Below are 26,054 nucleotides of genomic sequence, written 5' to 3' on the forward strand. Positions count from 1 at the left end.
TGAGCAACCCTGATGTCATGCCCTTTGCCCGCAGAAAACATGAGCAAACAGAAACTGCTCAAAAGAAGACACGAAAAGGTATTAAAACATACTGCAAGACACTTCCACACAGTTTTGCAAACAGCTTTAACGTGCTGTACAAGACCAATGCTGACAACAGAAGCTTCAGCTTTTGTTGTTAATATCCTGAGCAATTAATGCAACGCAGCAGGAACTTATTGCCCAGAACGGCAGCTCTCACATTGCAATTCCAGTCAGACACAGAAGCACCTGCTGATGTACGAGAGGAGCACAACTGTGGCTTAACCCATTGCTAGGACCTGAGAACCAGGCATCCAACAACTCCTTTTAGAAAAAGGTGGAGATGAGGGAATACAACCATGCTCAGCAGTGCCCAGCATCACCCCGAACACTCATACTGAAGAAAGGCTACACATTCTCCTTCACTATGGTTTCACAAAAAAAGGAGTAAAATTGAAGACACAAGTCAGAAGGCTCAGAAAAGGAAGATCTATCCTGATAGCAACAGAAAGTGGGTGATGTCCATCTGTTGACTGCACGCTGACAAGGCGGACAGTTTGATACGTACCTAAAACTTCCATAAACCAACAGCAACAAGACGATCAGCAGAAACCATTACCTTTTCCAAATAACCTGCTCATGCTACCTCAAAGCACCACAAAAACCAGAAAAAGCAAGGATGCCCTTGGTGAAGCAAAGCAACAAGTGGTTTCTGGTCAGCTAGAGCACACTGGGACAGAACACGGGTAACCTTTCAGGTGTACAAATTCAGATAAAATGGGGCAAAGCACAACTCCAACTAATTTGTTCTTGCACAAGTCCCCAACTTTTCTTTTTTTAAAGGATAAAGTCTCAAAGCATTCTTAGATGCAACTTTATATTTCTGCAAATTAATACAGACTTGTCATATAGATCCAGACTCTCTTTGCACCGCTGTCAGTTCACCCGTCAGCTGAGATCCCAGGCTACCACAACTCAGCCCACGCACTTCCAGTTACGCAGCTGTGCTATATAGAGCTAGAAGGAAAGGCACAGCCAGATTTAGCTTCCCAGGAAAACCTTTACTCGCTGAGCCACAATTTCCCAAAAGCACTCAAAGTTCCTATTTCTGTGGATTACAAAACCATGTAACAACACAGACCTCGCTTTGAATTCTACAGCCCAGTCCACTAGGTCTACACTGAGGACTGATCACTGTCTAAATGGCAAAGCAGCTACTCTTTTGGCAATTAAAGGTACTCTCAGAAGGAGCAAGGAGCTACAGGAAGAGGTCCAGACTAAGAACTACTGCCACCTCAGTGGAGAATGGGGCAGGGAAAAGGAAAAGAAGGAGGAGATGTGAAAAGTTTCCTTACCAGTTTGAAGTCTTGAATGCTGCAGATGAAATACGGGGTATTCGGCCGGCGACTTTCAATATATACGCAATCTTTAAAAACAAAAGATTTTACAATAATGGAAATTAACTTCTGTACCTCCAAGACAGAACATAAAACCAGGATAAATTAAAAAAAAAAACAGCTTAAGCTTAGAAAGAGCCACCATTTCATTTGCATAACATGTAATTTATTCCAAGTGTTATCTAAAAATAGAAACTAAGATACTTTATGATGATAAGGGAATTAACTGCATAAAAATTAACTTGGATCTGAATAGACATTTTGCTAGAAAAACAATAAGAAGCGATATTAGACCATTCTGAACGTAGTTAATAATAATGACTGGGTCACAACCTATCAACCAGATCAAAATAAGACAGGAAAGTAATCAGCTCTTTTGTGGTTAGCCTGCTATTAAGAACCTGGCACTAACATATTTTCTCTTCTAATTGTGAAGAAAACCAAGGCAACCAATCATAGCTGAAATGCAGCAAACTAAATTAGATTTACCCCAGGGAAGGACTGGGCTTTCTCAAATTACATTTGACATGACAGAAGCCGAGTAATTATTTTTGTTTGCTTTTGACAACTGGACTCCAGGAGGTTGCTGTAAAATAAGGTCTGTTGTATTTGAATAGTCTTGGCAATAACCACAACAAAAGCAGTGCCTCTGAATAAAATTACAGCAAGGATGGGAAAGAAGTGCCTGATTAACGATAACGAGCTTAGAAAGCAGGAAATTCACCCACAGCTTGCTAGAAGGCAAAGATGAACTCCCAAAGCCCAACAAGTATTTAAAGGACAGTCACTGTGTTCTCCTTCTATATTCAGATTGGCAACTGCTGCTCCAGAGACAGCAGACACAAACACCAACTATTATATTCTCTATGAACCTATTTATATTCCTGCAGAAAAAATATCAGTCTTAAGAGTTTTATAAGACATGTTTCAAAAGACAAGTACCCTGCTTCATGTCTTGTCAAATCTACAAGTTGTTCAAGACAATTTTTTTCTAGTTCCTATGCTCCACAAAGAGAACTCCTAAGGATACAGTGTGACTGTTTACAGCAAACAAACATCTTCCTTCTGAAAGAATAAAAGAAACCCTTCATTAATCATTTGAAGCCCAAGCGGTACTCGGGAATTCCCTCACCATCCAGAGTAAACTCAAAGATTCATTTAAAAGAAAGAAACTTAGTAGCTATTTAGCGTTTAGGACTAGGAGAAACTGCAGAAAGTCTTATTGGCTGTATCAAACCGAGCTGGAACAAGCCAGGCGTTTCAAGCCTATAGCCCTTCAGTGATAGGTGCCAGAATTACATGGTTGCGCATCTGATTTTCCATGTAGCAGCAGCACAATATCCTGTTCTAACGAGAGGTACAGGTGTACAGTACCCATCTTCATTAGTCTCAGTAACTGATGTTATGCCAGGATCAAAGCAACTTGGCTGGCAAACCAAGCTCTAAGCACAGTTAGTACCTTTCCCCAAATTCTGCTGTGTACTTTCACTGTCTATAATGTGAAGAACAAAATGTTTCAGGAGTTTCAAGAGAAATATCAGTTTCATAGATCTAAAATGCACTGAAATCTCAGAGTTCCTTCTTTTTTAGTAAGAAAATAATGATAAAGAGTTGTATGTGACAACCTCCAGTATCTCAGTAGAATCACGAAGAATTACATCCACTCATTTCAAGTGCAACTTGCCTTTTCTAAACGACCAATTTCAAGATGTGTGTTGCCTCACTAGGATAGCAGCAGCTGTTGCAACGGCACAGAGATGGGCATTTTAAAAGCTTGAAATACCATCAATGCCAGAAGAGCTGTAATCTATTTGACTTGTAACTCACACTGAGATAGCATTTTTCATCCAAAATCCTGAAAATCCCACAGAAGCTATTAAGTCTGTCTCTCTGGGGAGGCAGGAATGAATCCCTGCACCAAGTGAATCCCCCTTGCATTGATACAATAGGATTCAAACCAGTTTGTTCCAAAGCTATAGCAATCTAACCACCACAAAGTATTCCTGCACCATGTAGCTATCCCTGACTTCCTTGGATATCATTTCATTTAGACAGCCCTCTACTCACTCCAACCAACTCCCTGCTTGCCCAGGTGATCCATTTACATGATGTTCCACCACTCATTTGAGGAAGTTCTGTAGGATTTGCTGGGGAATGTGTACAAAAAGCTGCAAAATTTCAGATCCAGGAAACACCACAACCTGCAAAGTGGTTTTCTTTCTTAATATCTGATTTGCAAGCATCATTTCCAGAGTGCTCAGACAGCACACAGAGTAAACAGCTAAGCATCCCTCTGAAATGGTTGACACGAGAATCTGGCATCCACTATGGATAAAGCAAACATGTTGACTGAGAGTATATTGCATTTAAAGGAAGGCGCTGCTGGCTGCCTGCCAGGATTTAAAACAAAGATGACATCCAGTTAAGATGTCTCCAAAGCAATAGAGGCCATATAGATAAGAAAACAAGTTAATCCAGGTACAAAGCAATGTCGTGAGCACTAGAAACTGGAAAAATGCCAAAAGGAGAACATTTATAGATGCGCTCACATTAACCACTCGAAACTCGGCATCAAGAGCAATTACTTGCATTTACCAGAAATCCAAAATACAGCCACATTATTTTGAAGAACAGATTCCAGATGGACCCAAGCAACAAAGAAAACCTGTGTATCATTTTTTCTGCTGTAAGAAACACTCCTGTAAAACGCAGAATAGCCCCTCCCTACCCCCAGCACACTGGAATGCACCATTGCACCCTTTTTTGTTTGTATTTCTGGAACACTTTTATCTCTGTATTTTTTCACTCAGTGAAAAATCAGCAAAACAAAGATTCCTGTAAAGTAAGCTATAAGATGAAATACAGCAAACAAAACCTGTTGCTCTGACCATCCTTACACACTTGAAGTGTAAGTAAATTTCTTTTCCTGAAGAACAGTCACCCTGCACGTGTCAATAAACCAAGAATGACCACAAAGCCAGTAACCCCACAGGAAACGAGCGTGCCATAAATTCACTTTCTGGCTTTCTCCATAGCGAGATAACACCCACGTGTCACCTCCAAGGGCCACCTCAGGCAAGTTAATCATCTGAGCTGTTACACCACTGAGTTTACTGGTGACAAACCAGCAACTCCCCAACAGAAATATAACAAGTTTAAAAAGGCTTTCCATAAACTTTGCCACTAAAAAGGCAAAATGAAGTAGAAATCTTGAGTTTGTTGCCCAGCTAGTAGGACTTTCTGCCTGTCTCCAGTCATGAGTGCATTTCCTTCCTTCCCTATTCCGTGTAAAACGTCCCACTGGAGATGAAGCATTTCTACAACACATGGTAGAGCATCATTATGCCTTTGGGCTTGTGATAGTCACCAGATGTGCCCTAGTTCTGAAGGGATACATTAATATTCCCACATTAAAAGCTGCTTTAAAAATTAGAGCTTCAATAATGGACTTGAAGATCTTTGGGGGAAAAAAGCCAACCACCTCACTTCTCTGAACATCCAAACCTTTATCAGCTCAAAACCTGCAGTTTATGTTGTAGCCATCCTCACAATTCCTGTGTTTTACCAAATGAGTCAACACTTGCATCATCCAAGAAACAAAGCCTTAGGCTGTCTGCACAGAACCACGCTTCCACAGGAAAGATACTCCTTGAAAGTCATCATCAAGAAACTGTCCACAACCCACCACCACCATTTCAACAGCCTCGAGCTTAGACTTCACAGCACAATTGTAAGCAACTGGAGTTCCAACCTACACACATCTCCTGGTTTGACATCCCAGGATCTTACTGGATTATATGTTCTTCCCCTTCCATTTGCTTTCCTTCAGCTATTCTGCATTAGAGGTTCTGAAAAATTATACAGCTGACATGTAAAAAACACTCTTCCTAACAATTCAGGTACAACTTAGGGGAGGTCATAAGACGTCGAGTTCAAATGGTTTGTGCAGCAACTCCTACATTGACACCACCTACCAGATCAACCACCAGGCTCATGGAACTGGTACTAACACAAGCTCTATATCCAGCTCCAGATTTACTTATTCCTACAGCACACGTGTATACTCCAGTTGCTTCTAACATTATAGACATACAAGCATTGCTTCTTGCAACACTCTAAGTCTGCAGATTCAGCTGCACCAGAGCAGAAATGTGTGATGGATCAGAGACTGTAAAAGATAATTGTCCAGGCAAGTCCTGCCTAACAGGTTCATTTCATCAGAACCATCCTGGATTTAACCAAAAAAGGGAAAAAAAAAATCCAACTGTTTATCAAGATGGACCCCAATTCTTTGGGAGACAGATAATTTTATTTATAGACTCTACAGAGCCACATGCAAGGAACTGAAGGGAAGGGAAGGAGACAGACTCTCTACGTGTGTGTAGATACATGTACACATCGTGAATACAAGCTGTTGGGTAGGCAAATAACTAAAGGATATTTGCATCCCAGAATTAAAGGATCTTTACACCTCTCCATTCTGGTGTCTAATGTTAAACGGCTTAACTGTCCTAGTGCCCTCTGCTAAGCAGCGAAGCAGCACAAACCACCCCCCAGAAGAGCTGAATACGAGCACAACGTTAGCGGTTACAGATCGTTAATAACCAAGTGGGGCTTTTCGGAGGGTTAGAAAAATATTTGCAACATTCAGTGAATTCTAAATGTTGAAATCTGAACTCTCAACACAGGAAAATGATCAGACCCTTGAAAGGGTCAGTAATGGAGACAGCCCTTTAACTACAGCAACACACCTGGCACGATGGTTTAGGATCAGGAGAAACACAGGCAGGAATGCATTGGGAATGACAAACCCCTGGTTTTAACCAGGATGAGATCAGCCCTGGCAGGCAGGGAGCGATACAGCCGCCTCTCTTCCCCCCCATATGGCCGACAACAAACAAATTGCCAGTCTGGTCTCTGAGTGTCCCTTCCTGCTGAGCGGATTTCAAGCAACGCTGCTGGCTCCTTGTCAGAAAACAACGTGCTGGAGCCCTGCTCCGCAATAAACAGTTCAACCAATTTGCTGTTGTTCATTGGAAACTCACAGGAGCATTCCTGATGCCTGCACTATAGCTCTTATTTGGCAAATGATTTTACTATAAACTGGTATCATAGCGAATCCATTTTCTTTAAGGGGTTTTGCTGCTGTTTAATGGACTGTCAGTATAATTTAGATTTCATCTATTTAAACTCATTCAAGCCTGGCTCCTGATTGTACAATAAATGGAACATATTTCTATTCAAGAAAATTAATGACAGCTAATTGTAGTCCACAGCTCCCAATTTTATAAAAGCGGCTGCTCTGCAGTTCAGGCGCTCGGCTACAGCATTTCCCACACCAATTATTTTTCTGCACTTCTCATGCATGCCCACACCACTACGGTTCTTGTAAGGTGCATTCAGACACACTTTGTCAACAATTTTGATACAACATCTTATAACAAGCAGTATTACCAAAAAAATGCCACAATGAAAGCCAAGACTGTGTAGATGCTGAGCCTCTAACTCAAGCTCGTTAGTGTCCTTCTGCCTTAGAACTGTTTTTCTTTTTCAATTAAACACATGAGAAGGGAGGCGGGGTGGGAATAAGAGTGCAGATCACTATAAAATAATTAAATAACCAGCCTGAGACCTCCTTCTTCAGTAACAGACAAGCTTTACTGCATGCACTCCATTTAAAACACTCTTTCCTAATCTTTTAAGGCTACAAACTTTGACTAAAGGTGCGATGTTTGCTCCTAACACTTCTCTGATATTTCACAAATGCCTGGGCAGCCACTGTCTCTCAAACCTGACCTGGGTGCACTTCAGGTGCTCTGCAGGGCCACTCACTTCTAAAGTACTGGGGAAGATGAAAGATGAACAGCACCACAAATGTACCACACCGCTACAGCACCTCACTTCTTGACATACCCTTAGTTTTGTTTCTATTAAAAATTCCTTAATGTGCAAATTACAAAACACTTGAAGAACAACAGCTACAGATAATTTCTCAGAGACCTCAAACTCAAGCATTAGTAACAAGCCATGAGCAGGGACACGATGGACTCGATGGACTCGATGATCCGGTGGGTCTCTTCCAACCTGGTTGTTCTGTGATTCTGTGATTCTGTGACCTCCCACTGGATCAGGCTGCCCAAGCCCCATCCAACAGCCCCATCCAACCTGGCCTTCAACATCTCCAGGGATGAGGAAGCCACAACTTCCCTGGAGTTGGCCCATGAAACTATACTTGATGTGGAAACCGGCATCTTGACACGGCTTTAAATTCTTTTACTGGACCATGCATAATTGTAACTCTGGGCTCTAGCAGGCAAAACAAGCACACCAAAAGGACTTGAAAGAGAACATTCTTCTATTCCCAAGCCCACCACAGACACCAAATGGTTGCATAACTTCTCTCTCGTCGTTACCCTGCTGATAATTACAGAGCAACACACTACAAAACCTCATCAAAATGAGGATGGGCTTTATTTGTGTAGCCCTCAACTAGAAAAATATTACAGCCATTACTGCTTCCCTAGCAACTGGTCCATCACTTTATCTTCCCGATTAAATAAATGGACAGGGTAACCCATTTTTAAGCTGTCAGTAGAGCCCTGAACAGTAACACATGTTCAGAAGGGGGAAACTAAATGTGTCGCTCGGGTGAGGATGATTTTCACAGAACATTATTTCAAACACTGCAGTCTGCGGCTTCCCAGCCTGCTGTGATGCAAACACAGACACTTCTGTCAGGTAAGAGATGTGACATTCTCCCTAGTGTCTGCTAACCTGACACCCACCTACCTGAAAATACCTAGCAGCGCTGAAAAAGTATCTGTGTTTTAAGAAAACACATATTTTATTAAAAGAAAAATATTTCCTATTCTTTATTTTATACCAAACAAATCAGTGCAGCAGCTGTGAAGCTGATCTTAGAGCAGATGTGTATTTACTTTATACAATACTGGTATGTTACCATTTTCCCTTCATTTCAAAGCATGGTGATCATGCCAGTATGTCAGTCAGCTGCTTAAATAAGAAATGCCCATTTCAGAATAAAAAAGCAAAGCTTTCCTCACTACTAAGGAAAAAAAGATAAGTAGAACCACCACAGTAAAGATACAAACATAGATTTTCCAGACAGAGAAAAACAAGTATGCTTAACATTTGGATACAATTCTTTCCTAAACAAACAATACAAATGAAGTCTCAAATCTATATTGGTTTCCACGTACATCTCGCAACTCCTTTTACAGGAGAGCTTCTGATTGTTTTTGCTTTAAATATCTGTGCTGCTTCTGGTCTTTGAAAACAAAAGATGACTGCATAGATCCACTCTTCCTGCCAATGCAGAAACAAAGCAAAAGTATTTCCATTTGTAGCTCAGTTTGCTCAAGATGCTTCTTTAGAGCAATACATTCTCTGCTACCGGATGCTGTTAATACAAAACTATCTCTTTGAGACAAAAGGAAAACCCAAATAGGCTGCCCAAAATTTATGATATTACAGGAATATGTAATTCAATGACCCATTAGAAGATATCAAAAGATATCCAGTTACAAACATAAACACTTTCTCAGCATAGCTCATCAAGCAGTACCATGAAAACACAGATAATTGCTAAAGAAGGACTTATTTTCATCAATTCTCAAGCTGTATTTATTTAGCCTCTTGCATTTTCTGTTCCCCCTGGACACAATAACCAACAGCAGCTTCACTGTAATGTACTCTTCTCTCAGCCTGCTCAGCAGGGGCACTGAGGGCAAACCTGCAGAGAAACACCTCCTTCACCTATGAACCTTCTTCTCCATCCCCCTCGAACACCTTTACAAGATCTTTTCGCACAACCTGTGTTCTAAAATGAAGCAGAAAAGGTCAGTCCTGGGATCAAACTATGACAGATTAAATTCTACTCCCTCCCTTCCCCAGTTTATCAAAAAAATCTCCTTCTGGCAAACTCCTGTGAGACCTGAGAAGCTGCAGCACTGCTCCTAGTACAGAAGCTAAAATGAGGGTTTATTTACTGCTTACACAGGCGTTGCCGTTATAATCAGCCACACACTCCTCTATCTAATGGTCCATGACAGATGTGGCAACTTCACAGAGCAAAAGAAAAAGGGCTGATAATTCAAACACTGGAAGTACAAACTGTTTTCACTGATATAAATCGAGGACAGGCCACGAACAACAACTGAACCTCCACTCACACTCGGTGAAAAGCACCATTTCAAGGAATTGCTTCCCCTTAATCTAATTTTTCCACAGTTGCTTCCCACTCACTGTGTTTTTATTTCAAGATTTCCATCTGCCTGATTTCCCCCTGGCACGCTGCACTCCCCACCCAGGATTAGTGTTTGCCCAGGTTAAAGATCTTCCTCCATTTCATATCCTCTGCAAAAAGAATTCCCCTAGGTGGCCGGCAGAACTGCTCCTACCTGCGTTCCACTGTACCCACGGCAGTCAAAGCACAAACTGTCAATGAGAGCTGTTGTACTCATGCAACTACAGCAGAAAGGTGCTCATGTAAAGTTTCACATGCATCCTATAACAGCTCCAAACCACCACAGCTTCACAAGGTCTTTGTATCCTGCATTACAAGCTTCTCAAGGAACATTATAAAGGTTTTAGCACACAGCATATGAGCCCAATACAAAAAAAAAAAAACCCAAACAAGACTGTGCTTGTAACTCTCTTAAATAAATTAAGAAAATCAACTCCGATCACCTTCACAGTTGTTCCCTTCTGAGCTGAGACAGAGCCGCATACAGAGCTGCCAGTGTTCATAAAATCCACAGATCATTTTCTGAATATGAGCTCATTTCAACTCTGAAGCTTTGGAGGGATGAGAACAGGGAAAAAATACACATCTCCATGATAAACTTGGTCAATCCATGCAACAGGGACACAAAACAGTCTGTCCAAAGGCCTCCTAAAATTAAAATATACAGCTGAAAAAATAATTTAGTTGCATTTCCTCCTTCTGCCTAAGCATAAAACTCAAATTCTAAATCTTCCCAAAGAAGAATTAACTTCTTCCCCTACCAAGTTTTTAGCAGCCTAAAAATCCCTTGCTGAAACTTCAAGGTTTATAGTAAAAAAAAAAATTCATGTTCACATTATACGTATTTAATTCTGGCACAGCCGCCTTCCTTAGCTGGTAAAGCTGTCAGAAGGAATAGAGGGCAGCACCTAGAAGAATGACAAACACATGGGTCAATGTCAATACGAGTCCGTCACCACCAGAGCATGAGCCAAACGCCTGCATTTCAAATCACACTAACATTCAACCCAGATACCAGTAGATCACGTAGTGACACAGAGACAGGAAGCACTTTGGCTTGGGGTTTGTTTATGTGTATTTTTATAAAGCTGATGGGAGATTTCTAGACTAAAACAACTATTTCAGCCATTTCCTCAGTTACAACAATACAAAACATCTTGGCACAGTCATAATAAAACGAATGTTTAATGATTAATTACAACAGCAAAACATAAAGCTTGGAAAGTTGGGAGCCCTAATACCTGCTCACTAACTGAACTGGCACTGGATTTTAAGATAGTGAGAAGTCTTAGTCTGACCAGATCTTGGGTAAACACAGTTTGGAGCTCCACTGGCCACACTCCATGGGACGGACTTTGACTGCCAGACCCCCAGATTCACACCAGAGATCATAGAATCACCAGGTTGGAAGAGACCCACCGGATCATCGAGTCCAACCATTCCCATCAATCACTAACCCATGCCCCTCAGCACCTCGTCCACCCGTCCCTTAAACCCCTCCAGGGAAGGTGACTCAACCCCCTCCCCAAGCAGCCTCTGCCAGGGACCAATGACCCTTTCTGTGAAAATTTTTTTCCTAATGTCCAGCCTGAACCTCCCCTGGCGGAGCTTGAGGCCATTCCCTCTCGTCCTGTCCCCTGTCACTTGCGATGTGTGTCACTTGTGTTGAACTTGTGTTAGTTCAACAACCCAGCACAACAAGTGCAGGCTTCCAACCTCAGTCACCAAAGACTGCAAACTATTTCACAGCCTACAGAGTGCTCGCTTTGAAAAACGGCCACATACAGAACACATCGAAGTGAAAAGTATGTAAGTTCTCACTTTGATGCACTTGGTGACAACTGAGCAGCAGCGTTTCACAACAGTGCATCCAACCTGCAAATCCTGTTTCTCTCTCCTTCCCCGATGCCTCTCCAGATAATAACTCGTGGAGGCACAGTTCCTCCTGAACAACACTCAGGGACACAAAACTAACAGATCTGTAAAGTGACACCAAACTATAAATCCAGAGAAGTCAGTACTTGACTGGGGTTATATTTTCCAGTAGTAATATCTCACTTTCATCCTAGTGACGGTGATTTTCCATACTTAAAAAAAAAGGCAGCTAAACCCCAAAATCCCACAGCTGCCCCATAGAGTGACTGCCTAAACCACCTCCAAGTGCAGACACACTCCTGCTTCTTCATATACTAGGCCAGATGTTCCAGAATCCACATGAAGCTAATTCTGCCTCTTTCCCTGCACTATATCAAATCACACTTCCCATATCTAACACTCTGCACCTCTTCCAGCTTCACACAGCTCTTACACCACCTACAACAGAGGCTCTCACGCGAGCTACCCCGAAGCCATCTGCTAGAACTATGAATTCCTCTAATGCACTACTCTCCCTGCAGAAACATTTCACCTTGTGTTACCTCATGCTCATTCCTCTTGCTGATGTGCTGTTTATATAGCTGCTGATGTCACCGCAGAAACAGATCCTCATAAATCCTTTAAATACCTGCAGATCCATTTAAATGTTTCTACGTAGGCAGAGCAAACACTGTCCTTATCTCCAGGTGACAAAGTCATCTGTTCTCCCAGGGCTCCAAGTCAACTCAAGACTTACATCCGACAAAGTTTTTCCATTCAAGGTGCCACTGTGATGGCATTTCAGCAGTCTGGTCAGGAGCAACAATGTCCTCAGTATGAAGTTGTGCGGCTTTAACACAGTAAAGCCCTGTCCTGACTTGTTGATCAGACTGAGGGTGAGCGGGGACAGGGACCACACAGCTTTCTCCAGCAAGGAGGGTAATAAGGAGTTCAGAGAACAAAAACCCTATCAGGGCAATAGATGCATCCACATAACCTGCAACTACTTGGATGCAGATATTCCTGCGAATACAGCAGTTCCAGCACTCATAGGGCTCACAGCCAGTACAGACATCCCTGAAGATGGAAACTGAACTTGGAGCACCTGCAGCTCGACCCTAAGAGCAGCAACACTGAGACCAAGTGGGACACCAAGAGAAGGGCGTCCCCAGCAAACTTCCCACTTATAAAGAGTGTGACATTCGTGGTATAAAATACTTCTATTGGCTAGTTTGAATCAGCTGTCCTGGCTCTGCTCCTCCCAGCTTCACACACCTGCTTACTTATAAAATACAGGAACCTTAAGAGACTCCTTTATTTCCTAGCAACAACTATCAGTATTCTTCAGCATTCCTATACTAAAATCTAGAGAAAGAGCAGTTCATGGGAAGAAAAATGAATTCTCCCCCAGTCAAACATAAAACAATGTGGCTATCAACATTCTACACGTGCTGGATCCAAATTGCAGCACTTGCTGAGAAGAACATCATCAACTCTATCCAAGCAAACTCTGTGCCAGTCGAAACTGGGACACCTGACTTTCACTATACAGGCCAGAAATTTCAAGTTACTGACAGCACTATTTGTTTTCCATCACGTAGCACTCTTCCTCTTCCAGCTAGGAAAGTCATTGTCTTAACCAAGTACCCAAAGCAGGGCCTACACACAAGCTGCTCACACACTCAGCAGTGTCTGGAGCAGCCCTACACATGGAAAAAGCCTGGACAGCTGCTCCAAAAGCACCTTAGCAACACAAACCAGTACAACACATTGACAGCCGCCTGACTGACAGCACTTCTGTACCTTCTCCTATATGGAAAATCCTACACAGAGACCAATTGTCTAACCCAAACAACAGATGTAGCTACCAAGTCTGGTTTGTACCACCGAGAATCAAAACATTCAGATTCGTTCTCGGTCTAAAAGTGGAAAAAAGGAGAAATACAGAAGCCCATCTATAAATCAAGGTGACCACTTTCAGAGTGCATCTGATCAGAGGCATGTATTAACCACACCACACATGCATACAAGGGAAATCCAGCCTTCAAACCATGCAGGATTCTAGGAAAAGCCACTAGGATTGAAAACAGATGGAAATTCAGCAATAAATAATCCAACTGAATCTAAAAGGACAAGAAAAACATCTCAAGTCTGGATGCAACCACCTTGTACCATCATTACTTTATGGTAAAGAAGCCCATGAGCAAATCTGAACACACATTGTACAATAAAAATTTATGTGCTACCACGACAGTCGTGTTGACAAAAGCAAAGTAAGAACTGGGAGAGAAAAAGAAGAAAACAAACCCAGCAGATCAGTCTGGGAAGAAAACGGGAGGGAGGCTGTGGAAGCCGAGGACAGATGGGGAAGTGGGACAACAAGCTTTTAGCACAGGCCTATGCGATTTCCAACGAAGAAGAGAAGATTAATTGCATGGTGTTGTCTAAGCTCTACTCAATAAATTTTAATACATGGTTTAAAGCTATGCATACATTCATTATATCTATGCAAATTAAGAGCAGTATTTATATAGTAACAATGTAGTGTAACCTTTCATTTGAAAAATTCCAATGATCTTGATTATCTATTTATTTACAGTTTATTTGCTATTAATCAAGTAGAGCTGAGCTCAGCACAGAAAAAAAGCAATATTAAGTGTTGGATTAAGTACTGTACAGCAATGGGGTAAACACAGAATGAGATTTTAACCTTCACAAAAAGAAAATCCAGACCTTGAGCATTCAGCTGTATCAGATAAGAGTATTTAAGAGAGTCAAATGAACAGAAAAGATTTCCTTTCCTTAAAGGCTAGATGATGCAAGCCAAAGACAGCTATCCATTCTACACACACCTTTAATTTTCATCTTTCTAATCCTTGCTGTGCAAGTCTCATTAATTAAACTCTGTTAATATCTCTTAAATTTTATGTAATCTGCATCCTTAGCTACATCTCCCTATTTGTAACCCAGTCATAAGACAGAAGGCGAAGATATTTTTTCTGCAACAGAAGCTAAAATTGCATTAGAATATATTACACACTGGAATGTGCATTCTAGATCTCACTCCTGTTAAGAAATTATGTTTTGAATAAAATTCAAAAATCGGTATAAAAAGCTAAATGAGCCAATCAAGGTTTCAGCCAGGCCCATGTCCCTCTGACAATGAACCAATGGGTAATGTGTGTTCTCAGTGCTCTCAAACAAGGACAGATGCCAGTTTAAAAAAAAAAGTATAAGGAGGAAACTAAACAGAAACTGCTCAATGCCAGGATGCATGCCTTATGCTGATTACTACTAATAAAATGTTAAATTTAATAAGCACATTTTTAAATGACATACCAGGTGTAAAATCTCAATTATCGTGAGTTCTGTGGCTTCCCTTGCTCGTTCACTAGATAATCTACTCCTGATAAAACACAACCCACCTTTTCTTCTGAACGGATACTCTTGTGAAGAAGAGAGCTTAACCAATTCAAGCTCCCCACACCACTAGCACTTACAGGCTCTCTTCCCTTCTTTGGGAATTATCTGGCAAAGCTACAAAATGTTTAACAACAGCTTAAACTATGTTTAATTCCTGCTGTTCTGCAAACACACCCCTATCCCAGTACTGCTACATCAGACGTGCTCCAAGCACTGCACCTACAGATAACGAGTGCTAATGCTCCTCCATCCTACTACATGACAAAATTGAGATCACAAAGTGATTTTCCATCTCAATTTTAAGCAAAGCCTTCTTGTGATACAGCCAGCGTATCGCATTGTGCTGCTGGGCCCACACAACAGCTGCTCTTAACAGATTCCAAATTATTTTTCATCTTCTGACACTGAAAATAACATTGCCACCAAAGCTGACGCTTGTGCAGGTTCCCTACTGCTACTGCTCAGCAACAAACAGGACTCAGCTACAAGCCCAGATCAAGAGAAAAACATCTTTTGAATGGGTGGAAATTATATTTGAAGCATTTCAATAGACAACCTATTTGACAAACAGAACTAAAGTGGATACAAACTTGCAGCTTTCACATGGAAGAATAAATATGGAACTCTATACCTCCGAAACCAGGAGGATTTCAGCCTATCTGTATCTGCAGCTGATGCCGCCCACGCACACAAGGAGCACATTAGACAATTTACAGCAACTGCCACTGGATAGAGCGCCTAAAACATTTAAATCTGTACTCGTACAATGAGATTTTAGTAACTGAGATATACAGCACCTCCTGGAAAAAAATCAGACAAGATTTTACCTCATTTGTTTCCATGGTTTTTAGTTTGAATCCATCTCTGTTTTGCTCCAGCACACTGATCATTTTCCAGAAAAGTAATATAAAACTACCAGAGCCCTTAATCCAGTGCTTTGAACAGTGGAGCCAAACCTAACTACTCCTTGTGGTGGGAACAAACAATTGCAATCAACACTTTCAAAATCCTGTTTAGATGAACATAGACATTTCTACTCAAAACTGAGGACTAGAGCTAACTGAATAATAGAATTTTCAAGTGCAATTTAATTTTGAGGAAGAAGTAAGCTGGCAGCAGCTACAGGTTAAATCTCGAAGCCTTACATGGAATCCTAAAAACCTTATGTGAGCTTGGTAGTAATCAAGTAGCACATCCAGAGCACACCACAAGCTTCTGCTTCTGTCCCCAAACCAGTCTAGACGCTGGCACCAACACTGCTTTGACCACCAGCCAAGCTGCTGTGCGTAGGCATTAATCAGCTATTAACGAGAGGGGTGAAATCAATGGTGTAACAGGTATGAGATCATAGGTCACCCCAGTTATACTGCACAGACAGAAGACAGGAGAGGAACTCCACAAAGAAACCGTAGATTCACAGAAGAACTTGTCCAGAAGTCGGACAACATCCCACCTAGTGAAATTTCTAGCTCAGATCAGGTCTCCTTTCAAAGTCAGAGCAAAGCGCTGAGTGCTTCACCCAGTTTAGTTCTGAACTTCCCAAGGACAGAGATTCCATATAACATGCAGATAATTAATGTAAAAGGCAGAAAAAAGGGTGGCTCTTTTTTTCAAAGAGGAGCTAAGTTCATTCCAACAAATCGGATATTACAAGATATAGTCAAAAACTGTTGCATGTACTGTATTAACCTACAATGGAAATGTGGCGACCCGCCCTTAGGACAATTATAATTTAAATTAACACCTAGCACTCTGTGCTGTCTGCTGCAGCCAAGCAACCAGTAGCTCTGGTGCACAATTACTTTCAAAGGAAACAAAACATAAGCGTTTCTTACCTCCAGGCCTGTAAACAACATCATCCTCTGTGATAAAGGATGTTATTTCACCGTTGTCTGTTCTCTCATATCGGGACTTCTTCTTGGGGGGTTTCTTTTTGCTTTTCTTTGTGGACTCCTCTGTGGTGGCACTGTTGTTGTCATTGTCCTCGTCTTCGCTGTGGTCACTTTCTGCATAATTCTTGGCGCCTCCTTCCAACGTACAGCTCCGTCGAGGACGTGAGTTCTCACTCTCCCTCACCTTGTCTCTCTTGTCTCGTTCCTTATCCCGGTCTCTATCCCTGTCCTTCTCTTTGTCTTTGTCTTTTTCTTTGTCCGCTGTCATGATTCGCCACGTGCCTTCTTCTGTCCTCTCACGGCTGGGCCTCCGTGAAAGGTAGACAGTGAGCCTGGGCTTCAGTCTTCTGAATTTCTCACTCAAATCCAGGGAAAATTCAACCACTCCAACAACCCCAGCGTTTTAAAAGGGTTCTTGAATGGGTAGAGGGGGAAGAAAGAGGGGAAAAGCCCACGTTAATATTCAAAATGCTTTCAATTTCTGAAAATAAACATTACAAACAAAGAAAACCCCACATCTTAAAGCAATTCAGTACACAAGACAACAAAATACAAGGCGGTCTTTAGAAGCATTTTAAAGAAATGATAACTTAAGCGCTTGTAAAATGTTTGAAAGCTGTCTCCATCCTCCAAAACATCTCACAACTCCTTAAAAATTCTTTAGTTCACCACAGAACTATTACAACGTCTGGGATGGGAAATGCCCACTGAGAACACAACCCATTTTATACCTGAATAAGAAGCACACCAGTGCAATAAAAACATTTAGGAAGGGACAAGTGGAAAAATGGAAGAGCCTACACCATTTTTTTCCTCAAAGCAAATGAAGTCTAGCAAATGGCTGTGTCATTTTCTGTCTCAACACTACCAGCAGCGGATGCCCTACAAAGCCGGTACCGAGTAAAGAATGCCATCTGCCACTCCAGGGCAATCTGTTAGGAAGTCTTCCCTCCACCCTGCTTTTCCAAAAATAGAGCTAACCTGTAATCCACAGATTAGAGGAATTAATTAATTGAAACCAAACCAGTTACAAGTGCTCTAACAAAATCTGCTTTTCCGTGTATCAAAATCACAACCTTTCATGCTTGCTTCACCAATAACATATAGAATTGGACTTCGTAACTCATCACTCTCGCGCTTTCAGATTCCTGCTGGGAAACAGGAAGGGAAGAGATAATCTTACATTTTTACTTCCCCGATCACCTAATCAATACTGTTAACATCAACTGCATCTTTTTATTCCTTCAACACAAGTTCAGGCTTGCTGTTACAAGTGAGTGTTTACAAGCCTTTTAACACTGTTCATGAGCAGCAGCCTGAACAGTTACAGCTACTACCCTACAAGAACCATAACAGTCCATTTTTTCAGTAAATAATCATGCAAAAATATTTCAGGATGGGTGTATCCAACATACAAAGGTAATGTACTTTATTCCCTAGTTAACTGATTCAGGATAAAGCTGGATTTGCCCACACTCAGCTCCTACGTTTTCAGGAAGCTGCAACTTGAAATTAGTCCACTGTGTAGAAAGGAAGTCAGGGACCTAAGAAGATTGAATGTTCAAGCATTAAGCATCAGAAACCACATTAGAGAGGGAAAAGGACTATTTTGATTTTTAAGAAGTCAGCTGAGCAGTCAGTGATCCTGTGTAGTTGAAATTTTTTCACTCTCACATGAATCACAGACTACATCATTCCTGTCCCTGTTGACGACTACTTCCAGCAATGGAAATTGCCAAAGAGACAAATTGCTTCTGCTGATACAATTCAGGCCGTGGCTTGAATCTCTCAGGCATTTCCTGAATGAACCCATCATCCAGGTAGGAAATGATTCTATTTGCTTTCTTCCGTATAGCAGCTGCCATCGTCCTGATAACCCACAAGGGGAATCCAATGAAACTCCAGTAGAGAAGACTACAATGAACCTGTCAGTTGCCAGAGAAGCTGCAGATAACAGCAATAGCAATGGTCTACGGGGACTCAATAAGAAAAGTCTTAAATTTCTAGAGGCTAGGAAATTCCCCAGTAGGAAGCTTGAAAGTTTTTTCTATTCTTGTAGATACAAAATACACTTTGGAGAGTAAATAATCTATTCATTTTGAATGAAAACTAATTGCTTTCCCAGGGCAATCTAAAAATTAGAAGTAGTGGCATCTCAACCTATATACAAGAGATCTTTGTGTGTTCTTTAGAGATCAGAAACGAAAGGATATAGAATACACCTAAAAATTTTATTCAGTTTCCTCCAGGGACAGATAAAATCCAGCCACGTTTTACACTGGTGGAGTCTGTTTAGGAGCCAACACCACATCAGATACACAGCGACATCCACACGACAGGGTAAATCCCTTTACAGAAGTCCCACACCCACTGCACGTGCCCTCGCTCCATTTCTTCTATTTCCATCAACATTTTTTACAGGCATAGGCAAAACCAACTTGCCAGCAGGAAGAAATGCCCTCTACACAACCTGTCACAGACGACAAGGAGAGAAGCCTCGAACACCGAGGGTTGCAGCTGCAGAGCAAACTCTGACCAATTCCAGTTCTCGCTGTTAACGAACATGACTGAACACTGCAGGACCTAAGAGAACTCTCCACGCAACTGCAGATTTGAGTCCCTGTTGTTTATCTCAGATTAAACACAAAGTACTTCAGTGTTTTTATTACAAGTCCAATTATTCTGTGGTTGGGGTTCCCCCCTCCAAGTTCCACATAGAGGAGTAACCTTGGATAAATAAATACTGTGCTTATCACGATTTAGTTTACTGTAGGGCTGCGCAAGAACCTGCGTATTTGCTCAGTTACTCTGCTCATCTACAAAACTTCCAGCTACAAATACAGGAGGGGGGCAATTTTGCTATCTCCTGGTTCAGGAGAACCCGCACAGAAGCAATTTTCACAGCCAGCATGTTTATGAGCAGCACAGGAAGCCTCTTCATCTAATCAGAGTCCCCATCTCGTCCGACCAGCATTACCAGGCAAGTGATGAAATCTCCTCACAAGCACTACTCAACTTCCTTACACAAATATATCGCATTTCCAAGACTATTTTACTAAAAAAAAAAATTTTAAAAAAATACTGGAGGATTAAATGAACATCACAACACAATAACAACTTTTGTCTCTCTAAGAATAAAGTAGTCACATCACCTTAAGAGTAGTTGCATCATGATTAGATTAAATAGAGGAAAGATACTGTTTCTTGACCTCAGTTGCGTAGCACTAATATAGGACTACCAGAAGAGCAAAGAAATGTTGTTTTATCAGCAACCACCCTATTAAGTCATTATCCCAGAGAAGTATTCAATGAATAATCTTTATTATTTAAGCAGTGAATTTCAAAGATTCCAAGACATTTTTTGCTTTTACAGTGAAACACAGCATTTCCCCTGCTACCTCCTCACTTGTTATTTACTGATAACCAGAAACAACAGCAATTAGTGATTTATAAACAGAAGCATACGCCCTGTGTTTGGAGAGATCTCTGCAACCAAAGAGCAGAAAGTATCTTACAACGGAACTACTATATCGTCTAAACTTAAACATTTGCATTTCATCTTCCACATTCTTACTTTGCCCACCAACCACACTGGAATGGGAGAACACTACTCAGCTCCGTATTCTAAAGCTTTACTGTTGTCTGGTCACAAAACCTAAAATACTGTGAAAATGTATCTGCTTGCTTAACATTCTCCATCAGTTACAGATGTTGCAGTGGTTAAGCACTTTTATCATTCTATATGTAATTACGTATGAGCACTGAACCCATAAAAACAAGATCATCACCAAAATATTCCAACCTTCCTTTTTTTGTCCTCTGAAGTAAACTGGGATAACACACCGTGTATGCTGCCAACTACAGTAATCACACAGATGTTTAAATCTGGATTAGGACAGTAGAAGCAAATACATTGAAAATCTTAAGTGGTTTTTGGCAAGCTCCATAGCTTGGGGTTCCAGAAGTTTTTGTCATTGGCAGCTCCTCAATCTCACCACAGCAAACCACCACCAGAGCAGCTGCTGCTGTCATCACACTACAGCAAATAAATTCAGGCTACAGCACCACAGGTTGAAGAGCATTAACCGCCTTTGATATTGTTATATTGCTTCTTCCATAGGGAATTTTTTAGTGATTAACCTCAGAAAGAAGTCACTTAAGCTAAAAGGGGAGCATTCACTTTACAGCAGCTCCGACTGGTACACCAAGGAGCAGGAGAAAAGCCCCTGCCTGGGATTTGTTCAACACATGGTGAAAAACCTGGGGAAAACCATCAGCCTCGCTGCGATCACGCTCCAGGATTTGTTGCTGTTGTGTTTTAACTAGAGCCTTGGGATATGTCCGTTTATCCAAGTAAGTTTATCACATTCAGTATAACTGTTTATGTCCCCCAGTGTGCCATCGGACATTTAATGTTCTTGCTATCCTAAACTGTTTACAAGTCAAACATAAACAAAAAAATGTGTTTGCGGAGACACCCGTGGAAGTCCCTTCTCAGCTTTTAGTAGAAAATGCAGGTGCATCTACGACTTCAAGCCATATTGGAACTAAATGATCTTTAAGGTCCTTTCCAACCCAAACTATTCTACAATTCTATGATTCTAAATATCCTTATTCCTGTTAAAACCTTCAGGTCTCCAGAGATGAAGGGAAAAAGGAAACAAAGGTTCTGGTCGGAGACAGGAACTTTAATTTTGGAGCCTGGGCCAGACACAATGAAGGCAAGCAGGTAGTAAGGGTCCTGTGTACAGAGAGGTGTGAACACAAGTGCCCCACTAGGTCAGAACATTGCCCCTACAGCGTTCTGCTACTTGGTACTGTACCCCAAGCCCCCTTAGGTGCTTGCAAACACCATGTTTTTATGGAGAAAAGGTGTTTAACATTGTACAACGATTTCTCAAAACAGTTAAAATTGTCACAACTTCAGACAAGTCTCCAGGGCGACTCCAGCCCACAGAATCCCAAGAGGAACACGTCAGTGCAAACGAGGTCAGAAGGAAAAGTACTGCAGTGCCAGTCCTGCATTCCTGATGTGGTGGTTTGTACCTGTCTCCTGTTTGACAGGCAACTCAAAAGCAACATTGCTAAGAAAGGAACACACGCAGTCCCAGTCACCTTTCAGGACACGGGGTGTACAGACATTGCCTTACTGGTCCTTCTCTTGTCAAACCCAACGGTAGCCTGGTGCCAGGTCCGACTCTCACTAAGCCTCTCTCAGCTCCACTCCCAGACAGACAGAAACAAAGCTGCCATCCTGAGGATGACTAGGTCTGCTTTTTCAAGTGCAATCTAAACAAAAGTTATTGCTAAAGACTCTTATAAGAAATCAAGCAGGTATCATTTAATTTTTAAACTTCATTTAAAAAACTGCAGTGCCTAAGTTCACAACCATTACCTTCAACTGATCATTACCACCTATTCACCTGGTTGAGGTTTTCCCAGCATTTTAAATCTAGTTCAGATTAAAGTTTCATCATTTGTTCACACACAAAAACCTCCACATCCTCCCATCCCAGTCAGGAAAGCAGGGAACCGCTGCTCCCAGGAGAAAGGTGTTAAGAGTCGAATCTGGGCACTGTGAGTTGTTACAGTGGCCAAACTGCAGCACCCATCACACCCAGCTCTGCAGCTATTTGATCTGTACACCTGGAAACCATTATCAGAGCAAACTGCATACATACCACATCTCTACACATTAAGTACTTAAACCTCTTAACTAGTATTAAAGAGTCAGGTTTTAAAGATAACATGAAAGCAAGTCCAACAGAAATGCTATGAGACTGAAACAGGAAGGCTTCTCGATATGCAGAGTTGCTTAGAACATGGAGAAGAGCTCCTTTTTCTTATTTAAGCCAGACAGATAAATCTTCTAACAAGATTTGTTTGGTCATGTGTTACCAGTCTAAACAAACACAACAGGACCATTCTTCTGTAAGCTTTTAGTCTTGTATTGCAAGATAAAAAGGCTCTGTTCTCAGCAAATGCCAGATTAAAGGAAGCACATGCTGTAACTGCTGGAACCAGAGTCCCTGCAACAGAGTTGTTCCAATTTTGATGTTAAGGAAGAACCTGAACTTGGTTTTAGTGCAAGGGATTAAATTAAGCAGCCCATAAAGATTCCCCCACGCACTCATAACATCTGAAGAACTGCTTTAAGAAAACTTTCAAGATCATTTGTGAGAAATAACCCAAATAAGGAAACCTCAGCTGCAACATAGAACCAAGCACCAAACTGCAACTATTATAATGCAGCACTAACGCTACAGCCTAAACACCCGTGTGCCTGCTTCAAACACACAAGAGAGCAGCTTCTATACAGCTTAGACTTCAAATGATCCCACCTCCCATGACAAAGCTTATCAGCTGCATGAGTTCCGCCTCTTCCCATACAGAAGTTTAAACCTGGAGATTCAGGAAAGACTAAGAACATCCGCTACCAACTTTCTCCTACCTTCTTTCCCTAATGCGAGCTGCAAATATGCAGAGTGGCAAAGCCTTTAGAGTTCATTCAGAATATCCCTCAGAATATTCCCCACCCCAACAACCCATTCATCACCCCAACAGGAGAGCCAGAGCTACCAGCCTCACAACACACATCCACAGGTTGCGAACTGAAGGCAAATTCAATGAGAAGCCAGCATGGGAAGGGAAAGGAAAAAAACAAAGATACAGTAAAAGCTTTCTACCATTACACTTGGACAGTATTTCACAGTTTGGAGTAAGATTTTACTGAAGCTACTTGCCTCAACTTCTGTAATCCAGGTCCAAGAGTATTTTCCAATCAACTGCCACATACGGAGCCTAAACACAGATCTCTCCCTGCCAGAAGAAGAGAAAGGAAAACGAGCCTGGCTCCTGAAGGCAGCAGCAGACAACTATCCTGCCTGGCAGCATACACAGAAATGCCTGTCAATACCAGACCTTCATAGATAGCACTGTTCCTTCTGTTCCTTTAGACTTTGCGTTTCCACAGAACCCAAGGTTTATCTAATTTCCCACAAGACTATTCTGTAACAGTTGATAGCTGCCAAGAGAGCCAAAATTCACGCAATCTCTGCTACTTTTGCACTATCTGTTGTGCTGGGTTCAGTGCGATACTGGTTTAATATTGCTACTCCTGCACCTGATAAAAAGGAGGCTGAGGGAGCAGTGAATATAGTTTGAGAAACCAAACTGGTAGTGGTTTCATAAGCTGTTAAGAAAGACCCGGTTATGACAGAACACAGACAGGTAAACTCACACTCAAATAAGAGAAAATAACCATCTCACACAGCCTCAAACTGAAACGACTCTTCCTGACTGGCATTACTGCAGGAAAAAGAAAACACTGATAGCTACATCTGTCTGTCCCACACACCTCGGGCAGCAGTACCTGCTGCAGAACCTTAAGGTGTCTTAAAAGCATTTGGGCATTTGTAAAGCTTTGAGATCTCTGAATGAAGTAAATACAATGAGCCTTGCATTACCTTGTCTACACCCAATAAGCAGGTGTAGAAGTAGCCTGCTGCCCATTCTCGAACGCTCACGAGACTGGTCTGCAACCCTTTCAGAAGCAAGTTTGCTTCAACTCTTTTAAAAAAGCTCTCACTGTCTCTCTGCGGCAAATGATATGCTTCTTATCTGTTGTCTTCCTTATCTCCTTCCCTGGCATTTTGAGTTTATAACACAAACAGAGCCCTGGAACACTTTGGCCGGTAACGGTCATCACAAGTTACATATTTACAGTCTGTAGCTCTTGTAAGCCCTCTAAGTACATGCAATTAAAAGTGTGGTTTTTCACTTTGAACTGCTCCCTGCTAACCATCCCCAAATGGTTCACAAGTAAGTGTAGAAAGAAACACACACAGGCTTTAGCAGCATCTCTCATGGCTGAGAAGCAATCAGCACTTGAAGAGAGGCAGGCAATTCAAGACTTTCTCATAACAGACAATGATCTTTCCCCACCTCCATTTACCCAACTTGACCTGAGGAAAAAAAACAAGTCAGGGATCTCCTTTTTCTGAGCTGTGCCTTACCCCAACCGTGCTCACAGCTGTCAGTTTTTAAATCACAGCCTGCATAATGCTGCCTATCAGCACTCTCCCACTGCACATTCCACCTTCACACTGACACGCTCTGACTCGGAATATTATGGCATCATTCTGATATCCAGGTCGAGCATCTGTTTGACAGACGAGCTATGCAGGATGACGGCTCAGATAAGATCCAAAGTCCCTCTCTTCAACACAATGCTGATGCTACAAAACTTAAACAGGAGAAAAGCAGAGAGCCAAGGAGAGTCTTCCCCGAAGCAAAACAAGATCTCACAAGGCAAAACCAATTACTTCTGCATTTATCAACAGAAAATGAAGACTATTCTACGTGCCTTCAGAGTTACGTTTCCAGAAAAGGAACACATTCCATTTCATTTTACTCAAGAATGTTTCCTGTATCTTCAAACCCATCCTCAGAAAGCAGCCTGGCTTACCTGTCAGTTGTGAGGGTATTTGAAGACTGGAGCGTGCCTACAAGAGGACATTTCACTTTGCGGTATTCTGTTTGGCACAGGACAGGTGCAACAACTATCTACCTGCAAAAGGTCATAGACTGAGTAAGTACTAACCACAGAATTTTACATGACAGTCAGCTTTGGCTGCAGAGTAGACTGAGAGATGAGGGACAACATTTAGGGTGAATGTACCAGCTCCTACCTCCTCTGAAAATGGCTGGGCAATTTATGTACCACACAACCGTTACCTGTGAAAAGCTCTCTTAGAACACAGGCTTTGAGACAGTTTTACACATAAGCTTCCATAAAAGTAATGTAATTCCAAATAAGTCACAGTTTCTCCTCACATTAATTGTAGAGCAGCAACATGAAAATCAATAAAAGCTTGGAACGTCTCTCTACTCCCAATAAGATTTCCCAAACTTAACAGATAAATCCACTAGACTTCCTGCTCGCGCTGTTACTGTTTGGTGAGAGATGTGAAGAACAGCAGGGACACTGGAGCTGCCTGCACACTCATTTTGCCAGGAGGCTGTTGGTTTGGTCACCAACTGGAAGGTTCAACCCTCACTTATCATGCTGTGATACATAAAACACTGGAGGCAGCCCCTCCAAAACCTTCTGCTCCTTCCCCCTCTCTCTCAAACCAAGAGGGCCAAGGGCCAAGTGGCAAGGTTAAAGCTTCAAAACCTGAGAGCAACCAAGTCACAGAA

The 26,054-nt window shown here is 41.8% G+C and overlaps 1 protein-coding gene across 3 annotated transcripts in view; it reads right to left on the reverse strand.

Moving 5' to 3' along the window:
• RERE (arginine-glutamic acid dipeptide repeats) overlaps positions 1-17,267 on the reverse strand; it is a 148,627-nt gene extending 131,360 nt beyond the window's left edge. For all 3 annotated transcript variants that reach the window (XM_069874671.1, XM_069874670.1, XM_069874669.1), the window contains exons 1-2: positions 16,797-17,267; positions 1,377-1,447 (exon numbers count right to left, since the gene is read on the reverse strand). In XM_069874671.1, coding sequence (XP_069730772.1) covers positions 1,377-1,447; positions 16,797-17,121 — 396 coding nt within the window. In that variant the 5' untranslated portion in view covers positions 17,122-17,267. The remainder of the gene's footprint in view (positions 1-1,376; positions 1,448-16,796) is intronic.
• Positions 17,268-26,054: the final 8,787 nt, after the last annotated feature.

Source organism: Phaenicophaeus curvirostris, chromosome 22, assembly GCF_032191515.1.
Source record: "Phaenicophaeus curvirostris isolate KB17595 chromosome 22, BPBGC_Pcur_1.0, whole genome shotgun sequence".
Taxonomy (NCBI): domain Eukaryota; kingdom Metazoa; phylum Chordata; class Aves; order Cuculiformes; family Cuculidae; genus Phaenicophaeus; species Phaenicophaeus curvirostris.